This window comes from Siphateles boraxobius, unplaced genomic scaffold, assembly GCF_051911475.1.
Source record: "Siphateles boraxobius isolate OS27281-9 unplaced genomic scaffold, OSU_SipBor_1 89, whole genome shotgun sequence".
NCBI classification, from domain to species: domain Eukaryota; kingdom Metazoa; phylum Chordata; class Actinopteri; order Cypriniformes; family Leuciscidae; genus Siphateles; species Siphateles boraxobius.
The window spans coordinates 3627868-3652386 of NW_027509218.1; the positions used below are offsets into that span (position 1 = coordinate 3627868).

Sequence of the window (24519 nt, forward strand, 5' to 3'; positions counted from 1 at the left end):
AATGCTGGCCCACCTCTCAGAGTATATGGAATAGTTCAAGTCAAGCCACCTTTACTTATATAGCACATTAAACAATACAATGTAAACAGGGCTATGACAGACCTTCCAAATATGATATGACTTAGTAAGAGGGCATCTTAATGGTCAAAATTTAAGACTAGTGAAAATTATTCTATTTTTGAAAACGCTGAATTGAAAGTTCCCTTTCAGTCGATAACGTCGGACGTAGTCGACGCGACTGAAATGGGATCACGCTAGGGAGCCTATCATCTTCGAGTACTATTGAACGAGCCAATGTAATTGGCGTGCGTGATTCGCATCACACACTCCGCCCCCGCGGCGCGGGTATAAATACGGAAGTGGATGCACGCACTAGTTGCCTTTCGCTTCGGAGCCGATCGTTTGATGTCTCTGAGAGTGCTGTTGTCTACAACGAGCGAGTGTGTCGGTGTTCTTCAGGAAGACTCTCCCAGTGCTGGTGTTCTACAGCGCGAGTGCAGCGGTGATCGCGAGCTTTGAGCTCTCAACTGCTGTTTTAACAGCAACAAATTTCTAAATGTTTGTGTGTGTTGATGGCTGGTTAGAGGGCGGAAAAGTGAGTGCTTCACTGTTTCAGTTCTCTGTTCAGTGTTGCCGCGGTCATTTCCCTGTGTGCTCCGGCACTGGTGACGGTCCTATTTTCTGAAAGAGCAACACGGGTGCGTTTGCGTCTTTTTCAAGATGTCATTCCGCCCGTGCGTTTCTGGGTGCGGTCGTTCCCTGTCTCTCTCTGATGGTCACAACTGTTGTGTCACGTGTTTGGCTTACAGCACGCTGAGACAGCTTTTGTGGACAGCTCATGTTTTCACTGTGGGAACATGACTGTCGCAGTGTTGAGGGCGAGACTCGCCTTCGTTCGCGGAGAGCGAGTCCCCATTACCATGCCCCACCCTCGGGTGCTGTGTGGGATGGGTGACCGGAGGATAGTGTTGGATGTCCCGCCCGGTAACCATTCCCTGTGGGCTCCTCACTCCTCCCTTCCACTGCAACCACTGGAGCCTCCTGTGTTGTCTGCTGGTCCATCTGTAATGGGTGGGCCAGCGGTTTCACTCGGGGCTCCCCTGGAGGACAGGACGCCGATTGCAGCATCAGAGGGTGAGCTGACTTCTGGAGATGATGACTCGGCTGCATTGTCTCCCTCCGGGAGTTCAATGTTGCCCGAGCCGGATCCAGAATTATCAGCTATGCTGAAACGGGCCGCCGAGGCTGCCGGGCTCGAGTGGAACCTCCACCGTGTCCCGTTCAGTCTCGGTTGGAATCTGGAGTTTGGTATCTTGGGGCGGGCCGCGCTGGTTCTCAGCTCGCCGCCCCAGTGCCTTTCTTTCCCGAAATGCATGGAGAGCTTATCAGGTGGTGAACAGCATCTTTGGCACCCATGGCATGCACGAGGGTAATCCAGACCGTGCGCTCATAGGTGAGCACCGCACTGCATCCGACCTCACCCTCCGGGGTACGGGTGTCGTAGCGTGCGTGATCGGTCTGGCGATGTCCACCTTGGTGGTCCAGTAGCGCCTTCGTTGGCTCAGCCTGGTTGGTATGGCGGATGCGGACAAGGTTCGGTTCCTGGTCTCCCCAATTTCCCAGGTTGGGCTGGTCGGCGACGCGGTGGAGAACTGCATCAAACAGTTCTCTGCCGCTCAAGCGCAGACGGAGGTCATCCGGCACATCCTGCCCCGGTGGCCAGCTGCTGCCTCCACCCGCCGCCGGTGGCAGCTCCTCCGCCTGCTCGTCGCCGTGGGCGTTCTCCGGCCGCCGCTCCTGCTGGCCCTCCGCAGCAGCCTCCACCCAGGCCTCAGCAGGGAGCCGGCCGCAGTAGAGACGCCCAGCCCGCTCCAGGCGCTGCCAAGCCAGGTGGCAAGCGACAGCGAAAGCATTCCGGAGCGGGCCGCCCAGGAATGGATGAGATGCTCTTGGAGTGGCACGATCACTCCCTCCCCCCGGGTGAGGGCCGGGTGGAGCCTTTGTTTGTGTGTGTGTCTGTTCCGCCGCTGGCTCCCTAAAAAAAAAAAAAAAAGCGGAGCAAGCGGTACCCACACTTCAAAGAGAGAGCAATTTCATCTGTTCCTGGGTCCCAAGAGGGCCAGTCTGGCGGGTGTGACCCTGTATAGCCTTACACCCCTCAGCTCCCCCTTGGTCGCCAGCAGGCAGCTTGGTGCGTTCGAGGACCCGGTCATCCGCCTTCTCACGCGCCCCCTGCCGCTTGTGGAGACAGGTAAGTGTTGCACAGCACACTAACACCACTCTCTCTACTTTGCTGCCCCACCTCAGGCTCGGCTACCCCGCTCAAGTCAGTGATAGTCATCACATTAGGTGTTGAGCAGACGTGCTCCTGAAAATTCAGTGATATTCATCACACCGAGTGTTGAGCAGTGCTCCTGACTTGTGCGTGCTTATCTTATCCTGCTGGCGAAGGATTTGATATAGCCGCTCCTCCAGCCGGTACGAAGGCCAGTTGTAAACTCGTTCTTCGTGCTACTAGGTGGTGGGTCGTGACCATCTTGGCCCAAGATTGGTCTGCAGCTTTGACCTGAAAGACATGTGCTTCAGATCTCTACCTCCCGCACCGCAGGCCATCCTGTGTGTTGCGTCTAAGGGTGGAGTATCAGTACAGTGTCCTTCCCCTCGAGTGCTCCAGAGCCCGTTGGGTCTTCAGGTCAACTGGAAGAGAGTAATCTCGCCCACGGGCTGAGTATCTCTTTTCTAGTTTTGGAGAGGTACTCGGTCCAACATGTCTCTCCAATGAGAATGTGTTCAGCTGGTGTTGAAGTGAGAAAGGGTCCCACTGAAAGAACTTTCAGAGGCTCCTGGGGTATATGGTAGTCGCAGCCTTTGGCTCCCTCCATATGTGACCGCTTCAGCGCTAGCTTCACGATCGAGTCCCGAGGTGACCGTGGCAGAGCAGCTCACCCTGTGTGACTATAGTTCATCCCGGTCTGCTGCCAAACCCTCTTCAACAGAGCGGCCATGTACAAAGGGCGTGTTTTAACGGGGGCCTGGGCGACCCCCGACTACACGGGCATTCGTGCCTCGAGTTGTTAGACATTGCGACCGTTGCGCAAGCTTCCCCTGCATGTCACAAACTCACCCGTCACCTCCTCCTTGGAGTCAGACGCTTCTGAGGGCGCCTTATTCCACTCCTCCCGCTTACTCAATCGTGCCGCCATCGAGCCTCACGACAGTTATAGCCAGGGCAAGTGGAGACTCCATCCCCTGGGTCCGGCTGGGTCATGACCATTCCGGGGCCGCTCAGTTGCCCCCCCGGTTTTATTTTTCCGCCAGTGTTTGGGTAAACCGAGCGGACTACCCTTGGACAAACACTGGGACTCAGCGGCCCCAGGGGCCCGCAGAAATGCGTTTAACCCCAGTGAGCCTTCTAAAAGTGACTGCGACTCATGGTCGCCTTGCGCCTGCAAGTCAGTGAAATCATCACTCTTCATGTTGAGCAGATTTGCTCCTGAAACTCAGTGAAGTTCATCGCACTCTGGTGTTGAGCAGCAATGCTCCTGTAGCTCAGTGAGTCCATCACAGGTAGCTCAGTGAATTCATCACACGCAGTGCTGAGCAGAAATGCTCCTGGTGCTCAGTGAAGTTCCTCGCACTCAAGTGTTGAGCAGAAATGCTCCTGAAGCTCAGTGAGTTTATCACACTCAGGTGTTGAGCAGTAATGCTCCTGAAGCTCAGTGAACTTGTCACACTCAAGTGCTGAGCAGAAATGCTCCTGTCGCTCAGTGAGGTTCTTCGTACTCAAGTGTTGAGCAGAAATGCTCCTGAAGCTCGGTGAGTTTATCACACTCAGGTGTTGAGCAGGAATGCTCCTGAAGCTCAGTGAACTTGTCACACCCAAGTGCTGAGCAGAAAATGCTCCTGAAGCCCAGTGATCTTCACATGTTGTGTTGAGCAATGCTCCTGTCTTTTGCGCCCGTCACTTGCACCTACGTGCCATGTCAGGAGAGGAACAGGTCTTCATAGTTGCCCCTCATTGGCCCAACTAGACCTGGTTCCCTTCAACAGCCTTCCTGACTTCCCCTGGATTCGGGGACGGGGCACGATGGCACACGCGTTCTTCCCCCGGAGATTCCGGGCGGTCTTACATCCGAACGCGGAGGTTCAGGTGGCTATCACAAGAACATGTGTTAGTTACCATCACTTCTGCGAGCACCCCCTAGAATTGGGTAGCGTGCTTACGCCTTTAGAAGTGGAACCTAGTCGTTGAGTGCGTCTTCTCCCCTGAGGAGATCCTGAAAGCTTTCGATCACTTCAGTGCTCTCTTTCCTGCAAAATGGGTTGCAGTAGGCTGTTTTCCTAAATCACCCTCAAAATGATGTTGCCTCGGTGTTTAAACGACGCTCATCGTGTTGCAGAAGTATGCAGAAGCACGTTCTGATCGTCAGGTTCCTGAGGAGCAAGGTCTTGTAAATCCTTGTGTCCCTCTTTATCCTCTTGGGCCTTGTCCCTGGTGCGACTGCACTGCAGAGACCGCCCCTGAGCCACTGCGGGTAGTGAGTTAAAAATTCTGTTATATCAGTTCTCCTGCTCGCGTGGTCTCTACTAGAGGGTAGGGACTTGCTTGCTTTCGGTCAACGTATTGTGCCTGGAGTCTGGGCCGGCTAACTCTCACAAGCTGAGACCCCGGCTCGGATTGTGCCCAAGGTTCCTACCTCTCCCGTAATAGGAGCAGGTGGTGAGCCTGCAAGCGCTGCCCTGGAGGAGGCAGATCCAGCCCTGGCTTCTCTGTCCGATTCGCTTGGACGTGTACAGAATGCAAGTCATAGACCTCAGACCAGCTCTTCAAATATCTGTTGGAATTCAGCAGAGAGGGAAGGCTGTTTCCATGCAAAGTTGCACTTAGTGCTTGCCTTCATTTCGGCAAAGATCCGAGATGCAACATGTCCACTTAGGTGTTGAGCTCCTCTATGATGAGTGTAAAGTGCTCCGCCTGGGCGTTGACGATATACTTTGCTAAACAGATTCTAGAGTTGGGGGCTGGACGACACCTAGTTGAACCGCTGCTTCCCGTGGGCTCCCTTCTCATGAAGCCAGTTTCACCGTGAGCCCGGTTCAAGTGTCGGCTTGCTGCGCCATTCCCCTCCTATGGACTGGATACGTGCGCCTTTCTACTCCAGTTGAGTTCCCTTAAAATTGAACCCTGTGAGTTCCTCCACACCCCTCCGACGTCGGACGTGCGGAACGTCTGGTGTTAGGCCTACCACTCGTAAGCAGTGTGGAACCTGTGTTAGGCTGGGTCCATATGTTGCGGTCCCTTCGGTGACCCCATATGTGTATTCTTCCACGATACGGCTCCCTGCGGTGAGCCCGTGTCTTCCCTCGGCAGAGTCTCTCTGCCGTCACTGTCCGGTGTGTCTCCCCCCGTCTTAGGCTGGAGCCACCCCAGTGACATTCCATATGTTAGACTGCCCGGTTTCCGCCCAGTTCATATGTGTATTCTCCTCATTTCCTCCCTCGGGTTGGATGTGGCTTCCGCAGCGTCCCTTCCTTCCAACGTACGGGGAACGCTTTCCCAGTGGTCCTGTAGGAACAGCAGTGACTTCCCTGGCCTAAGCCCTGTCCTTCCCCGCCTTAAGTTTGCGGGGGCATCAGGAGGCTTTGGTTTAGGCACTGGAAGGTGGCAGCGTTAGTGGCGTGTTCAATGGTTGATCCCATTTCAGTCGCGTCGACTACGTCCGACGTTATCGACTGAAAGGGAACGTCCTGGTTGCGTATGCAACCCACCGTTCCCTGAAGGAGGGAACGGAGGACGTAGTCCCCTTGCCACTACCGCTGGACCACCGCTGACCCCGGGTTACTCTCGGCTCCTCAGCGAAAAGCAACTAGTGCGTGCATCCACTTCCGTATTTATACCCGCGCCGCGGGGGCGGAGTGTGTGATGCGAATCACGCACGCCAATTACATTGGCTCGTTCAATAGTACTCGAAGATGATAGGCTCCCTAGCGTGATCCCATTTCAGTCGCGTCGACTACGTCCTCCGTTCCCTCCTTCAGGGAACGGTGGGTTGCATACGCAACCAGGACGTTTACATGAATAACATGAATGAAGTATTTAGTAGGCTATGGCCCGGTTTCCCTTACTGGGCTTAGATTAAACCAGGATTAGGCCTTAGTTCAATTAGGAGATTTAAGTAGCTTTTATAAATGCGCCTTAGAAAAAAAAAACAATACGGGTATGCATCTTGAGACAAAACAATGGCAACTGACTTATTTTAAGATATGTCAGTGCAAGTTGTTTTTTGTTAAAACAGCTCAATAATGCATTTTAGTCTGGGACTAGTCTTAAATCTTGTCTGTAAAACCAGGGGTAAATGTTTTGGGCTCCCTGTTGAGTATAGGGTGTAATACATGGTTTACATGGGCTTTCCCCTATATATCTCTAGTGCGCTACAGCATCATTTTGCTGCTAGACCCCTAAGATCCTCTCAAAGTTTTCTTTTAAATGTACCAAAATCTTGATTAAAAACTAAGGGAGATCATGCCTTTGCGGTAGCAGCACCGCGTCTTTGGAATAGTCTTCCTTTACACATTAAATCTTGTGATTCCATTGAGTGTTTTAAATCTAGGTTGAAGACCCATCTTATCTCTGCTGCTTTTATCTGTTCTTAGTTACATGTGGTTTATTTAGTGCTTTGTTGTGTTTTAATGGTGTGTTTGTGTATATGTTTTGTAAGGTTGGGTCTATAAAGCATTTTGGTCAACTCGTGTTTATTTTAAACGTGCTTAAGAAAAAAAATTATTGATTGATGGGTGCAAAAATAACTAAATACACGGGGGGGAAGAGATTAGCATTTATCTGTTTATTTTCTTAATTTATATATATATATATATATAGCTTACATTGCTTTCACAGAGGAAAACAAACAGACTGGATTATGGCAACACAATGCTGACATTGATTGAGCCACAGGGTGAACAATGAGATGGGAACACCAACACCAAACATAACTGAAGATACTTCTTTAATTAACTATTCATCTACAGCAGCTTTGATATCAGATCCGACTCGAGAAGAGTTGATGCCTAGAGCTGACAGGGTATGAGGCATTGCAGGTGTTCCTTTGTGGAGTTTTGGGCCATTTCCGGTTTCATTTTCCTGTCTGGTCTAACAGTGCTCGAGTATGTGCTTAATATTATGTTGAGTATCTGCTTACTGCAGCTTATCACACAGACACAATAATTCTACAAGACCTTTCACTGAAAAGACTCGCCCAAAAGAAGAGAAAAAAACAAACATTCATAAAATAGAAATATACAGAATTACAAATATATGAAGTGGAGCGTCTCTTCCCAAATCATCATTAAAAAAAAATCATCATAAACATTCAGCCTGAACTTATCACCCATACAGATGCATCAAATCGGCAGGTGTCAGTTGAGATGTGGCCTTAGATATAATTAGACATTATGACATCACTGTGGATGGCTTTGTGTCCCATCAGTACCGAGAGGAGCATGCATTCTTATAGAGATAATACACAAATGTTCTATTCCTTTTGTCATTCAGCATCATTACACATTGTGTCATTACTAAAAGCCCTACGAATCAAAACATTTACACATTATGCAGATCTAAAATCAGAAACATACTTTATGCAAGAACGCAAATGGTTGGCCAAGCCTGTGGTCTGGTTGAATATTGGAGATAACACAAGCAATCACCTTCAAATATCTGTGCCAATAAACCAGATGTGTCATTATTCAGGTAGCTATCTATAAACTTGTCAACAGCTGAACTAACTTTAACTTGCTCAGCAAGATTCTCTCCGAACTGTTGCTCCGCCATGGCTGACTTGAAAGCTAAAACTGACTGTAAAAGATAGTTTGTTATTGTCTGCTACAGTGTTGGCAAGCCACACATGGTTGGACCTTACGGTCTTTCACCATCCATAAAATTGAGCTTGCATAGCAAGAAGCATTTGCTTTCACATAATTGAGTAATTCAGGTCTAATGATAGAGTGGATTCCTTTGCACTTAACTACAATTTTTAAGACAGAAACAAACTACAAAAAAAGATCTATCCATTAAACATTCTCGTGTCTTTCAGCCAGAAAGCTCTTATAAGCATCTTGTTCTACATTCTTCCATTTCATAGTTGGTGCTTTTTGTCTTTTCTTGACTTTAAATTACTCAAAGGGCATCAAACCGTACTGTGTACTAGTTTCTCGTTTGTTTTAAATGTATGAGTTAGACTATCCCTTCATAACCCCTCCCCTTATTAACACACAGTTGTTATACGGCCACAAAATACCTTACTTCCTCTTTTCTGAAAGTATTAATAGACCAACAAGGAACATTCCAAAAACAGTGAACGTGTCACTTATTGCACAGGCAGTGTAAATTTAAAAACAAATTCAAGGTGCCCCTGCGTACACACAAACCCTGTAATCGTACAAACTCTCGTAAGCATCTACAACGAAACCCATCCAGTTTGTGTCTGTGGGTCGTGTGCATTAGCACAAACAGAGACGTTTTACAGTATAATGACTTCTTAAGTATCTGCTCCCCACTCCCTCCATATTTAACAAGCAGTCCTCATGGGGAGAAATGTCAGCTAAGTGGCTTTGAGTGAGAACAAGCCCCCCAAATGGCTTAGTGGGCCACAGAAATGGGCCTGGAGTCTCTAAAAGTGGATGGGAGGGGTCGTGGTCCACAGTTATGGGGATTGGTGGGTGGTCAGGGTTGGACCTTGAAGGCCAAGAGCTGCTCAGAGTGCATGCTGTTGAGGGAGCGCAGATCCGGAAGTTTGAGAAGCAGTTTAGTAAAGATGGCAATCTCGTTGGGGTGGTTCTTGGTGATCAAGCTGCGCAGAGCTCGAATCAGAGTTTCCTGAAGTTCCTCAACTGAGTTGACGTTCTCGAGGCCAGAACGATCTATGGGGAACACAGCAGGGGAATTCATTTCACAAGCTTTCGTTGGACCGTTTATTCTTGTACTGTATAATCACTAGGGCTGGGTAAAAAAATATCGATTTCTCGATTTTAATCGATTCTCATTTTTACAAACCGATATTGATTCTTAAATCCCAAGAATCGATTAGGCTATAGTCATAGTTGATGAATGAATGGAACATTGTAGCACGCATCCCATCCAATAAACAAATTCATATATCTAATATCTAATTATATATATATCTATATCTAATTCCATCTATCTAATTCCTCACACCCCTCAAATCTTTGTGCTTTGTTACTATTGATATGAAACAAATTACGTCCATTTTCTTACGAAATTCAAAAACAAACACCGCTTTGGCGCTGTGGCGTGAGATCGCTCTGGCGCAGCGCAGCTCAGCTCAAGAGAAGCAGCAGCGCGGGCACATCTTATCTTCCGCCTTAATAATACCAACTACAGCGTGAAATTAACATTCATGAGCATCTGAAAGTGTTTTAAAAGATAGAGTACAACTTTTCGAATTCCGTATGATGTTACATGGAATCGCTCAATCAGTGTTTCAACCATGGAAAGACGTCATTGAAAACAATTATGTAAACAATGTCATGTAACGTCACATTTACCTCAGATAAATGTCCATATCCATAGCCAGTGACCATAAACCCGTTAGTCAGCTAGAAAAATTAACTCTAGAGAGAAGCATTTTGCTAATATATGCACCATATTACACATTCATTATATTTTTTTATGTTCTTCAACATTTAATGTATGTTTGAATAAATCTGGCAAGTTTTTATGACATCCACCATTTAAATGTTTATATTGAAGGTAGGGATGGGCATTCGATTAAATTTTCTTAGTCGATCGTCGGGAGAATTAACGATCGACTATCGATTAATCATTAATATTTTTATATTCAAATTCATTATTTATTTTTATATTATATACTTTTTATAAATTAAAAATGGAATGAAAATACAAAAATACAGCGCGTTTTTCCTCGATTAGATCTTTATTACAAGATGATCAACTTGTGGCAGTAAAACTGGACGTTCGGTTAGGCTAAACTTGAAGATATATGCGCTGCGGTGCTCGGAAGCAACGGAACCTGCAGCTGCGAGTTGGCGTTCTTAAACAGAGACCCTCGTTTGTTCCAAAATAATAAATAATAAAAAAAATCATGTTAAACAATAACTTAACCAAAAACATAATAATACTTAGATCTGACAGGTTTTGTCAAAATGTAACTCAGAACTATCCAAGAACGGAGTCGAGAAAGAGAGTGAGAGAGATTAGCCTACCTACTGTAACAATCAATTCGGCTAGGCTACTTAACAAAGCCTCATAAAAAATAACTAGTAACTCACATACAACTTCTACACCAGTCTACTGATTTTTGTTGAGAAAGATAAGCATGTTGATGACATGATCTGAGGTCAGACGCGACCGCAACCTGACCGTCAAGCCTCGTTTACACTTTCGCCTGGCTCTGCAGCGCGAGTCTCCACAGACTGCGCGCGCACCTCCCCAAACAGACGAGGCGTTTATACTCGACGCGCTCGCCTGTGAAACACTTTCTTTTACTGTCTATGGTGAAACACCGAATACCGCAATGACGTCATTTTTGCCGCGCTCACCTTCGCGCTCGTGCGGACGCGTCGAGTGTAAACAAGGCTTCAGTCCAGCCGCTGAAAACACCCGCTCTGAGGGGACTGACGTTGCCGGGATGCACAGGTACCTCCGCGCTAACTTGACCAACCAGCCCGGGGAACACGTTCACTTTCCACTCACACTACGCAACGCGGCAGCATTAGTTTAATGATAATCGATAACAAATTAACGTGATCGACGAAATTCTTAATGATCAATAATCGATCGTCGATTAATCATGCCCATCCCTAATTGAAGGGGGTGGATTGGAATCCACTGCTGCTTCAATGTATATGTAATGATTGATTATAATTAAGGTATTAATCAATATTTTTCCTTCTAAATATCAAATGAATTGAATGACTTCTCTGGAGATTTTACTTTATTTATATAAGTTACCAGTGTGATTACTGAAATGTTCTTTTCATGTATTCTTTAATGTCTGTATTTGATATCTGAATGCAGTGCTTGCTTATTTAACACAGCTTCCAGAAATGAAATAGGGACTTGTTTTGTGTTTGAGAAAGGTCTTCAATGTGTTAAAACATATAGGTGTCATTGAAGCCAATCGTTTAAGGGGCCATTTCTTTGTTAAAGCCTTTCTTTCCAGTTAGACTAAAGTTTAGCTATCCTTGAGAGAAAGAACGCATTATCTTGATGTTTTGAGAGGACTCTCCTGTTTATAGTGAGAGCCTGGCCAAATCCAACCTTGGAAAAGCTGTGTGTCGGTGTGTGTGTTAGTCTTCTTGGTTACAGATTAAGGAACCACTGGCATTATTGGAGATTGACTGAGTTGTTGTTCTGGACATGCTGGCGCCCAGCAACCCAAATCTGCGACCTGGAAGGTCATGACATGCCTAACTTCAGCTGCATAATCGATGGAGATATGCTTCAGTCTATCTGTATATGTGTGGAAAATTACTGTATCTATTTCATAGCCAATGAGAATCATTCATCCTGTAAGCAATGACGTAGCTTAGACCTTGGAAATCGTATAACTGCTGTGATCTTTGTAACTGTAAGCGGGGCGGCCTACGAACTCCTGTGCGAGTATTGAAGCTGACTTCTGCTGATGAAACTGCAAACTATCTTCAGTAAATATTTTCTCTAATTTTTTATAATTCTGACTCTGGGTCTTCATTCTTCATATCTGGTTCTGGGTCTTTAACTGTATACCCCTTACAATATTTCATATACATTTATTATTAGAAAAGTAAATAAAAGTGTAATTTAAGCGTTTGTATACAAATCAGTTATTTTTTACCTTTACCTTACAATATTATAGTAGGCTAATGAAAGCTTATAGGCTACAACTGACTCCCATAGTTTACAGCATTAGTTAAGAGATTTGTTTTCCTTGAGAAAATTTGCCATGTATTGTACCTGATATCCAAAATAATCAATATTGAATCGAATCGGAATCACATCGAATTGCAAGCTTGTGAATCGAAATCGAATCGAATTGTGAAATTTGTGTCAATACCTAGCCCTAATAATCACCATGACCTTCCTGACGTCACTTCTTGTTACTAAGTGGTCTAAGTTTTGAGCTCAGTCAAGTTTGATCTAATCGTAACTTTATCTTGAAATCATGATCCTAAATTGCAAATATTGCAAGTATATGGTCTGAAAACGGTATGACAACAAAAAGTGATAAATACCTGCAGACACCAGCACTACGGCCGTGAAGAGGCTAATTTCCTCCTCGCTGAGGTTAAGAGCTTGCAGCTTCTCTGTGAAGTCAAACATTGAGTTGAGGAGATCTCCAGCCCCCAAAGACCGCAGAGCATCCACGCTATACTTCCTGCCACTCAGAAATGTAACCGTCCGCTCCTTCACATCGAACAGGGATGTAAAGCGTACCACCAGCACCTACAGACCAAACAGGAAACGTCAGGTCTTTTTACAGTTCAAATGACATTGAATAACTTGCTATAGGACTCTGTTATGTCACAATGATTTTTTTTTAATCAGATTCATTCAGCACAGAGATTGTGTTGTGTTTTGTTCATACTTCAAAGGTGCCAGCCTTGAGCAGGCTGACCTGGTCATGTTGGGATAGATCTTTGAACCCTGGGATACGCTTAGCAAATTCCACCACCTCTCTGACAGCCGGGGTGAAGCTCATGGAGAACTCCTCCCAAATACTGTGACCCGACTTCTGAGGATCCACATAGGGTGATGTATTCATGGGGCAAACCTGTGAAATAGGATCATGAAATATATTTCATGAAAGAGTATACATAAAATAGTATTCGTATGGACTACAGAAATTTTGGTATTGTTATTTTGGTATTGGTACCCTGTGTAACTCACCAGGTGCATCCTGTTAACCCTTCCGGATGTTTGGACACCATAGCTGCCATTGGCATGAGTTTCATTATCATTATGAGCTCTCAGAGAGTGGATGTGCAGAGATGTTCCATCGGGGATGCTGTTAGGCACTCCGACAGGACAGCTGCTCAGAGTATTGTAATGTCGGCTGGAGTCTTCAGCCCCCTGTGGAGCAGAGCTCGACTGTGGCTTCTGTTCGCTCAATGAGGATGTATTGTTCTGGCGGTTCCAGACATCCTGGGTCTTCTCTGTGAAATAGCTGTAATTGTTATGGGCGTCAGAAGGCACACTCCCCTGCTCCTGATTGTACATTAAGGTCTCCTGCTGTGCCCTAGTAACAGTGCCGATGCCTTCCTCCTCCCCACTATCAGTAGCACTAAAGGAGTCTGAGCTTTGGCTCGTATCCATGGCGATCAGCAGCTCGGGGTCAGGGTTGGTTTTGGATCGGTTGCTCCTGGGGGAGGTGGAGGAGGAACGAGAGGAATGGCCAGTGCTGTCCTCGGTAGCTTCATCGGTGGCTGAAATCTGGTTGCTAAGAGGCAGGGGCTGATTGCAGGGGCTGTTGCTCATCATGTTGTTCATTGCGTTCTGCATCTCGAGCAGCATGCGCTGCTTCTCTCGTTTGGGAATCCGGCCAAAACGCACAGCTAAAGAGAAGACAGTGTCAGTTCACAGACTTTAACAGACTGACACTTATGCTTAGAGATAGACAGAGAGATAGATACTAACTGTTGGGATTTAAATAGGCAAATGCTTAAGAGTCTATGACTGGATTATTATCACAGTGATTATTAAGTTTCTAGCATGTTATGTTTGGCAACGGTTCTTCTGACCCCTATCTGATGGAGTGTGTAGCTTTTAATTTCTTAAACAACATGTAGGAAGACATATCATGGCCATTTTCCAGGATGATAAAGCCAAGATTAACATGGAGAATCATTTTCTCACATGAATTGGCACCTCTGAGTCCAGACCTTATAATCATTGAAAGTCTTTGGGATGCGCTGGAGTAGACTTAACATTGTCAATACAAGATCTTGACCAAAAATGAATCAGATGGAACATCACAACATTTTGGTTAAGATCTTGTATTGACATTGCAAGAGTCCAGCACTTTGTAAAGTCTCCTCCAGCACATCCCAAAGACGTTCAATGAATTTAAGGTCTGGACTAAGAGGTGCCAATTGATGAGTGAAAATGATTCTTCGTGCTCTCTTCCTAACTATTCTTTCACAATTTGAGCCTGGTGAATCTTGGCTTTGTCATCCTGGAATATGGCCATGAAACATATTCCTACATGGTTGTTTAAAAAATTAAAAGCTACACACTCCATCAGTTAGGGATCAGAAGACCTGTTGCCAAACATATAACATGCTAGAAACATAATAATCACTGCAATAATGATCCAATCATATACTCCTAAGCATTTGCCTATTTAAATCCAAACAGCATTTTTTTGGCGGGGCAGTGTATCATCTATCTACGTGCAAATAACATTTACTTTATATATTTAATTTATTTATTCATTTGTCCTTTAAGGTTTAAAACCTGTGATCACATATGTCGGCCTGTAACATATTTTGTTGATTGGATCTAGGACACAATGTCAGCTAGAGCTCACCATCTCTGGACATGCCCACGAGCAAACATTTCTTAAAACGGCACTGCTGGCACCGGTTCCTGTTGATACGCATAATGGGACAGCTTTCATTCTTAAGGCACTTCTTATACTGAATGTTTTGCTGAATGCTCCTCCTGAAGAAACCCTACAGGTGGTAAAATGAAAGAGAAATGTAAGGGTCACAGTGCCCACACAGAGAGTAACAGGTGTCGAGCCTTGGAGTTGGTATGGAAAGCAGGTGTCCCTCTCAGGTCTGATGACACTGTTCTGTCACAGAGCTTTGCTCTGATGATTAAACAGGTTGCTGAGTAGCAGGCTTTCTGGTTATAAATAAAGCAAAGTGATATCTCCTTCAGGGTGATGAACAGATAGATGTGACCCAGATAAGGCATGACAGCCATGTCACATCAACCATATCTAAATCAACCACAGCGACACCAGGGACAATTTAACATGAAAACATACACTATAAAACCGCCTTCACTGAGAAGTATTAAAAACCAAACACACATGAGAGTGAAAAATACAGATTTTCACACCCCTTCTGAGCTTTTAACTTAAAAATACTCTGTACTTAAGAAATAACTAATGAAACCTCTAATGCTTATAAGTTTACACTGAAATGTGGCTGTAGACTCAGACTAACATTTTCTCACCTTACATCCCTCACAAGCGTGAACGCCGTAGTGAAATCCTGACGCCACATCTCCACACACTTTACATAGCAGCACCAGACCATTAATCTCTGCAGGAGCAGAAATACAGAGAGTCAGATGAAAAAGGCTCTGTGCTCAGTTTGGCTTTCTCCTTAGAACAGCAGCTTTCAGTTTCCTCAAACAGCTAGAAGACCATTACTTCATGATTAAGCAAACAAGGGCAAATATAATGAATCGTGCAATGTTAAGTGACAAATATCAGATCATTACTGACAAATATATAATTATTCTAGGTTTCAGCTTATTTTGATGGTCCCTTTAACACATTGTGTTGACTATAAGTAACATTGCCCCTTCATGTCTACTAACTCTCATTAGGGTGTTAGTAGAGTATTAGTAGACTCATAGGGTTAGGTTTAAATAAGTTGACATGTAGTTGCAAAGTACTTGTGGTCAGTAGAGTGTCTGTTGTGGAGCATCACAATAAAGAGTTTTTTTTAGATATTAAGCAGTCAATCTACTGATACTCTTAATGAGAATTTGTTGACATGTAGTTGCAAAGTAACTTATAGTCAACAGAATGTTCAAAAGGGACCATCAAAATAAAGTTTTACCTTATTCCATACTAACAATAACAATACTTCTTTTTCAATTTCATTTTGATAACAGATAACAATTCTGAGAAAGCAAAGCATGTTATTTAATGAATGAATGAATTCATTAATAGTTCCTTAACTTTAAGACTACATATGTTGGATTCAATTTGTAGAAGATCATATGGTAACACTTTAGTTTAGGGTCCAATTCTCACTATTAACTAATTGCTTATTGGCATGTATATTACTAGAATATTGGCTGTTTATTAGTACTTATAAAGCACATATTAATGCCTTATACTGCATGACCACATTCTACATTCCTTATTCCAATACCTAAACTTCACAATTACCTTACTAACTATTAATAAGCAGTAATTAGGCGTTTATTGAGGTGAAAGTCATAGTTAATAGTGAGAATTTGACCCTAATCTAAAGTGTGATCGATCAGATTTAAATTAGTCTGTAAGAACATGTGATTACAGCATGAAAACATTTCTGATTCTCTTTAACTTTATTTTTTATTTAGATCAGTCTCTCACTTGTAATGCCACTTTTGGTGGTGGAGGGTGATCGTGCCTTCCCTCCACCGTGCCTCGGTGGGCGGGACTGAGAGGCCACAGGAAGGGCCTCTCCCTGTTGACCCGGCCCTGCGTGAGGCGGAGAGCTGGACTGATAGCTGCTGTTGGAAGAGTCACTGAGGCATGACTCTGGACTGGAGGCAGAGCTCGAGGAGCTAATGTAAGCTATTACCCCACCTGGTGGATAACACACAGATGACAACTTCAGTTAGGAAAACTCTATTTTTATAGGATCAAAGTGGAGCTGATATATCAAGTCTCACGCATTGGGCGTGAGACACACGCATTTCAACCCGTTCACACGCCCCACCTTGTATTTCTCACGCTGAGGAGTAAGGGAACTTGTCCCGCTATACAATTAATGGACGAGGCGCAGGCAAACGGAGGGAAGTTCTCTGCCGAGTTCATAGCATCTGTCTCGAGTAATACAGAGTTAAATGCTAGCTACCAGCCAATCAGAAATTAGAATTAGTTGTTTCCGGGTAAATTATGTGTTCCCGCTGCAAGCACGTTCGTTACTAGACAACACGCACACACACTGAGTGGAAGTTGATAGAGCACGATCTGATGAATGCGGTTTGCAGACATTTCATTTTTTTTTTTTTTTTTTTAGCATTTTGATTTTACGATTCCTGGACGATATTTCTTGCCTGTGATCAAAGACAGTGAGAGCTGATGTTGAGGAGTATAGCCAAATTTGTGCTAAATTATTTTTGATGCATTCAAAAACTCTCCAACTGCTTTTAAAGGGGTCATCGGATGCAAAATACACTTTTATATGGTATTTGCAAATAAATGTGTCTTTGCAGTGTGTGGACACAATCACTATGCAATGAAAAAAATCCATTCACTTTTTTTTAATCCTCAAAAAGCCAAAAAGTTGTTGCTCATTATCATTTAAACAGACATGCACCGAAACGGGTCACTGTGAACAGAGCTGTTTTTGAAGAGGTAAAAAGGGTGTTGTTTTACACAACCATTGAGAAATTTTAACCAAAGTATTTTACAAACTTTACATGAAGACCCAAAATAATCATACCAACTTGTGGAAAATGGGCATCCGATGACCCCTGTAAAGGTGACCGGTTTGGGTCTTGACATACATGCTCAGGGCAAGTTGTTATGACACAATGTTATGTACATTGACCACTGATGTTCAGTTGGCTTGTTTGGGGTCAAATTTATTTTTATTTTTCAATAAATTTGTATTTTTTAAACATAACTATTTATTTTATTTGGATGAATTTGTCTGTTTATCAGATTTAACAATTGTTATAATTTCCATTCGTGCTGGTCAATTATGAACAATAGGCAAAATTGAACTGCTAGCAAAAATTGAAGCGAATTTGGTTGGGTCGAGGGACCGCTGCTGCAAATATTTGGGTGGCTCCTCCCCTAAATCTCACTCTAAACTTTTGATAAAACTTGAGAGCCCTGCTAATATATGCATATATATTACGAAGCATAAGAGTATGAGACATGGCCAAGAGGTTGATTCTAGCCTTTACATCTATCTGTTGACAACTGTCTCTAAAAACTTTAAACATAGAGAGAGTATATGCAATCCATATAGGTGGCTATTTACTAATGAGGATACAAATATTTTCTTTGTCCTTGTGTTTTATTTTGAGCTGCAAGCCTTCCTTTTGTCAGAAAGCGGACCATGCTTTGTGTGCTCTTTCTGTATGGGTTGACCTGATTTCTGCTGTCCCAATCTCAATGGTTAGGTAACACCCTTACATAATACCTTTTAGGGTGTAGGCTTTACCGACAAACAACTCATTTCAAATTAAATACTTAGAACTAACAAACATCATCTGTTTTCAAATTCTAATATGGTATTTATATGTCAATACTTACATGTACATACTAATTGCATGCTGGCGAGTCAAATAGAGCAAGCAAAAGGGTGTTGTTTCCCTTGTTTACATTATGTCGATAAAAATGTCTACCTGAACTTATTTATGTTCAATATAAATAATTACATGCTAATAATCGCATCTCAGTATACTCTAACCTGAAACTCAAACTAATGTCTGCTGAAACTAATATATATATATATATATATATATATATATATATATATATATATATATAGTATACTACATATGGATAGATAAATACTTTGTTTTTGTACACTATATATATATATAGTATACTACATATGGATAGATAAATACTTTGTTTTTGTATACTAATATATATATATATATATATATATATATATATATATATATACAAAGAACAACATGAATGGACGTCATCAGTATCGCAGTCTGAGCTGTTGGTCGACATGTTCTCAGCACCGCCCCCACGTGTACTCGGGCATGACTTGTAGGGAGTGTAAAAGCCAAAATGTGGGTCAGACCGCAGCCGCCTCACGTGTATCTACAGCTGCAGACGCATCCATTCTGCCATGCAAATTATGCAACACTGTACGTCATGACTTCTCTCGACCAATCAGAGCAGACGCACAGGACGCATAAACACAGATGCACATGGCTAGGCAGAGCGGTCCATGTGAGTTGGGAGACAGCAGTTCAGTAACTCACAATCTATGTCATAACAACACAAGGCTGACGCTTTTAACCTACTTAGAGTTTGCATGCTGCAAATAAAGTAATAAAAGCCCAAACAACATCTTAATGCACATGCACAATGCACATTCACAGCATCACGTGAAACAACATGCTTCGGTGTCATTTATTAAGATAAGAGTGCATTGAAGGTATCACGGATTATTAAAGTCATATTAAAAAGTAAAAACAAACTGATCTTACCAGCCTTTGTGGATTCCATTTCCTCCGACAGCTTTGAGCCCGAGTCACCTGTGTGGTAATGCCGTTTTTACACGGTTTACAGCAACTATCTAGTCGCTGGGAGATTCTACAAAACGAGTTTCTCTCAAACGTTACCTATAGTTTACAGTAACGTTACCTGAGAAACATTTCGAACTAAATAAACACGATAATCTGGATATATCAGCTCCGTGTTGCTTTGGGGACGAACAAATCAGATACATCCTAGAAAACTATAACTAAATAGGCCACATGCCGTTATGTATTAGTTATAATAATAGGACTCTTCTAGACCGGACAGCCAAGAGACCAAATCCACACGATTTACGTCTAATAAAGAAAGACTATAATAGCTCGCTATGTCGACTCGGGTAGCGTTAGATGTAGTTCAGAGTTGTGATTAAATCAAGGTTTAACGCAGAAAGAGGGCGCATGTAGAATGATCGAGCGAAACTGAGTGTGTCTATGTGCTGCTGCCGCGTCTGCTGTCTCCAGATCATGTGACCCACTTCACTGCGGCTCCTCCTCCTGCTGCATGAGTGTCATAAGGCTTGTTCGACTTGAACCGGCGCTGCGCAGACCGATCGGTTGATGACATCAAAGTACCGCGAGAGCGATTCAAAAGCATAAGGAGCCGTCTGCTCTCTAATCGCTCTCGCGGTACTTTGATGTCATCAACCGATCGGTCTGTGCAGCGCCGGTTCAAGTCGAACAAGCCTATTATAACCCACTGATACCCCTTTTCCACCAACAAGAACCGGGTGCTGGTTCAGAGCCAGAGCCAAAGCTGGTTCAGAGTGGGTTCGACTGACGAGCTTAATAAGAACCGATTTGCCTTTCCACCGGCTAGAGAGCCACAACAGAGCCAGATCTTACGTCACTGTATACGTCTCATGTTGCCCAGCAACGCTAGTGCGGTAGCGCCAAACAGTACGCCAGGCTTGTTCGAGATGCATCGGCTTCTCGCAGATCGATCTCCGCATGACATCAAAGCACTGCGATAGCGATCTAAAAGCACAAGGAGTCGTATGTTCTCCAAACACTCCCGCAGCTCCGATCGGTCCGCGCCGCTCCGATGCATCTCGAACAAGCCATCAACAATAACGGACGTTGCGATACTATGGATGCTCATGGGTTTACAAAATACATCGGAGTCCAACGCGTTTGTGCAGCTCGCCGTAACTTACATAGACGGATATTTATAATCGAGCTGCTATTAGCTCGACTAGCTGCTATTTAAAAATGGCGGTCACAAGTTTCTATTCGTCTTGTTGGTCACGGTAACCCCGCCCCCAGCCCCTGACGCAAGTGGTTCTTACTTGGCTCTGTTCTAGACCAGCAATGATTTGGTGCTACTTAAGAACCACTTTTCCTGGTTCGGAGCTGGTGCTTTGCGTGTGGAAAACCAAAGAACCGAATTGAAACTAGGCTCTGGCTCCGAACCAGCACCAGCTCTGCCTTGGTGGAAAAGGGGTATGACACACTTTCACTGCTCCTGCAGGGGCCTCCTGTGCACTCTCACCCCACACCCAAAGTGCCCTGATGACCCCAGCAAACACAAAACATCAAACTGACATTTTGACAGTTAGCCTTGTGCTGTGCACCCCAAAGCTGAGATCTACGCCCCAAGTTAGGGCATAAAGCATGATAAGGCATTTGGTAGCCTATAATCCACACACACACTTGCTTGTGCACGAATGAGAATAGTAAGTCAAAGTGGCAAAAAAACAGTAACGGTTATTTTTAGAAGATGTTTTTACATTTTTTTACTTTTCTCCAATTCTCATTACGACAAAATGGCATTTATAGGTAGGTAGGCTATGTCGAAGAGGCTAGCTTTAATAGCATAAGATTACACAGCAGATCTGCCGAGAGACGGTGTTAAATTACCTCGTGTCTCAAAGCACATAACATTGCAATAATAACTAGAAAAAGTTCGTCGAGACAAACTTTAAGTTGGCTTGTGCAAGTTTGGACCAGAAAGTTTGAAGAAGTTTAAAGTAGTTTGATATTTAAATTAGTTTAAAGTAGTTTAAAGTTTAAATTAGTTTGAAGTTTAAATTAGTTTAAAGTTTAATTTAGTTTGAAGTTTAAATTAATTTGAAGTTTAAATTATTTTAAATTATTTTAAATTATTTTAAATTAGTTTAAAGTAGTTTAAAGTTTTAAATAGTTGAAAGTGGTTTAAAGTTTAAAGTATAGTTTTAAGTAATTTAAAGTTGCTAGGGTGTTTCTAGTGGGTTGCTAAGGTGTTCTGGGTGGTTGCTTGGCTGTTGCTAAGGTATTTTGGGTGGTTGTTAGGGTGTTCTGGGTGGTTGCTAGGTGGTTGCTAAGGTATTTTGGTTGGTTGCTAGGGTGTACTGGGTGGTTGTTAGGCGGTTTCTAGCTAGGTTGTTCTGGGTGGTTGCTATGGTGTTGCTAGGGTGTTCTATGCTATTGTGGGTGGTTGCTATGGTGTTGCTAGGGTGTTTTAAGGTATTTTGTATGGTTGCTAGGGTGTTCTGGGTGGTTGCTAGGTGGTTGCTAGGGTGTTCTGGGTGGTTGCTATGGTGTTGCTAGGGTGTTTTACGGTATATTGGCTGGTTGCTATGGTATTCTAGGTGGTTGCTAGGGTTTTCTGTGAGGTTGCTATGGTGTTGCTAGGGTGTTCTACGCTATTTTGGGTGGTTGCTATGGTGTTGCTAGGGTGTTTTAAGGTATTTTCGGTGGTTGCTAGGGTGTTTTGGGTGGTTGCTATGGTGTTGCTAGGGTTTTCTATGCTATTGTGGGTGGTTGCTATGGTGTTGCTAGGGTGTTTTAAGGTATTTTGTATGGTTGCTAGGGTGTTCTGGGTGGTTGCTAGCCGGTTGCTAGGGTGTTTTAGGGTATTTTGGCTGGTTGCTAGGGTGTTCTGGGTGGTTGCTAGGGTTTTCTGGGTGGTTGCTATGGTGTTGCTAGGGTGTTTTAGGGTATTTTGGCTGGTTGCTAGGGTGTTCTGGGTGGTTGCTAGGGTTTTCTGGGAGGTTGCTATGGTGTTGCTACGGAGTTCTAAGCTATTTTGGGTGGTTGCTATGGTGTTGCTAGGGTGTTTTAAGGTATTTTCGGTGGTTGCTAGGGTCTTCTGGGTGGTTGCTATGGTGTTCTGGGTGGTTGCTATGGTGTTGCTAGGGTATTCTATGGTATTTTGGGTGGTTGCTATGGTGTTGATAGGGTGTTTTAAGGTATTTTGGGTTATTGCTAGGGTGTTTGGCGGGGTTGTTAGGCAGTTGCTAGGGTGTTCTGGGTGGTTACTATGGTGTTGCTAGGGTGTTCTAGGGTATTTTGGGTGGTTGCTATGGTGTTGCTAGGGTGTTCTAGGGTATTTTGGGTGGTTGCTATGGTGTTGCTAGGGTGGTGCAAGGTATTTTGGGTGGTTGCTAGGGTGTTCTGGGTGGTTGCTATGGTGAACTATTTATGAATTTAAAAGTTCATAAGTGTATGAATTTATGAGTTTATAAGTTTATGAGTTTATAAGTTTAAATGAGTAAGAGTTCCGAGTTTATTAATTTATGAGTTTGAGTTCTTAAGTGTATGAATTCATGAGTTTATAAGTGTATGAGTTTATAAGTTTATGAATTCATGAGTTCATAAGTGTATGAGTTTATAAGTGTATGAATTCATGAGTTTATAAGTGTATGAGTTTATAAGTTTATGAATTCATGAGTTTATAAGTGTACAAGTTTATGAGTATAGAGTTTATAAGTTTAAGTGAGTAAGAGTTCAGAGTTTATTAATTTATGAGTTTGAGTTCATTAGAGTTTGAATTCATGAGTTCATCAGTGTATGAGTTTATAAGTGTATGAGTTTATGAGTTTAGAGTTCATAAGTTTAAATGAGTCTAAGAGTTCAAGTTTAGAGTTTATTAATTTATTATGAGTTTAAGAGTTTAAGTAAGAGTTCAGTTTAATAATTTATGAGTTTATGAGTTCATCATAAGTGTATGAATTCATGAGTTTATAAGTGTATGAGTTTATAAGTTTATGAATTCATGGGTTCATAAGTGTATGAATTCATGAGTTTATAAGTGTACAAGTTTATGAGTATAGAGTTTATAAGTTTAAATGAGTAAGAGTTCAGAGTTTATTAATTTATGAGTTTGAGTTCATAAGAGTTTGAATTCAGGAGTTTATAAGTGTATGAGTTTATAAGTGTATGAGTTTATGAGTTTAGAGTTTAGAGTTTATAAGTTTAAATGAGTCTAAGAGTTCAAGTCTAGAGTTTATTAATTTATTATGAGTTTAAGAGTTTAAGTGTAGATAGATAAGTGTCATAGATAGATGAGTTTATTAGTTTAAATGAGTCTCAATGGCTCATATAGTATATAGAATGGCAGTTTGATTCAGTCTTGGGCTTCAAGGAGTTTAGATTTGATTTTTTGGCAGTTGGCCAGTTTGAAAATCTGAACATTCCGCAATGTTAAATCAATGGGAGTTTTTTCCGACTTTGATCGTCATTTTTAGGAAAACCGTAAGTCCGATCAGTTAGAAAAGATATAGCATACCGAGTCAGAACAGTTTGAGTGTCTGAGCCGAGTTTGGAGTATGTGGAGTTAAAGCTCTAGGAGGAGATAGAGTTGTAAATTTTAGTAAGAATAATAATAATAACTAGAAAAAGTTCGTCGAGACAAACTTTAAGTTGGCTTGTGAAAGTTTGGACCAGAAAGTTTAAAGAAGTTTAAAGTAGTTTAAAGTTTACATTCGTTTAAAATGTAAATTAGTGTGAAGTTTAAAGTAGTTTGAAGTTTAAATTAGTTTATAGTTTAAATTAGTTTAAAGTTTAAATGTTTAAATTAGTTTAAAGTTAAAAGTAGTTAGAAGTTTAAATTAGTTTAAAGTTTAAAGTAGATTGAAGTTTAAATTAGTTTATAGTTTAAATTAGTTTAAAGTTTAAATTTAGTTTGAATTTTAAAGTAGTTTGAAGTTTATATTAGTTGCTAGGGTGTTCTGGGTGGTTGCTAGGGTGTTCTGGGTGGTTGCTATGGTGTTGCTAGGGTGTTTTAAGGTATTTTGGGTGGTTGCTATGGTGTTGCTAGGGTATTTTAAGGTATTTTGGGTGGTTGCTAGGGTGTTCTGGGTGGTTGCTATGGTGTTGCTAGGGTGTTCTAGGGTATTTTGGGTGGTTGCTATGGTGTTGCTAGGGTGATTTAAGGTATTTTGGGTGGTTGTTAGGGTGTTCTGGGTGGTTGCTAGGCAGTTGCTAGGGTGTTCTGGTGGTTGCTAGGGTGTTGCTAGGGTGTTCTAGGGTATTTTGGGTGGTTGCTATGGTGTTGCTAGGGTGATTTAAGGTATTTTGGGTGGTTGCTAGGGTGTTCTGGGTGGTTGCTA

At 43.1% G+C, this 24519-nt stretch overlaps 1 protein-coding gene across 1 annotated transcript; it reads right to left on the reverse strand.

Annotated features, from left to right (window-relative positions):
- Positions 1–6990: 6990 nt before the first annotated feature.
- nr1d2b (nuclear receptor subfamily 1, group D, member 2b) lies at positions 6991–19694 on the reverse strand. Its single transcript, XM_077222553.1, has 8 exons — positions 19160–19694; positions 16341–16556; positions 15203–15291; positions 14547–14691; positions 12908–13572; positions 12606–12791; positions 12253–12463; positions 6991–8919 (listed from the first exon to the last, which is right to left on the reverse strand). The coding sequence occupies exons 1-8, from the start codon at positions 19176–19178 to the stop codon at positions 8723–8725; spliced, it is 1728 nt and encodes a 575-aa protein (XP_077078668.1). The 5' UTR covers positions 19179–19694; the 3' UTR covers positions 6991–8722.
- Positions 19695–24519: the final 4825 nt, after the last annotated feature.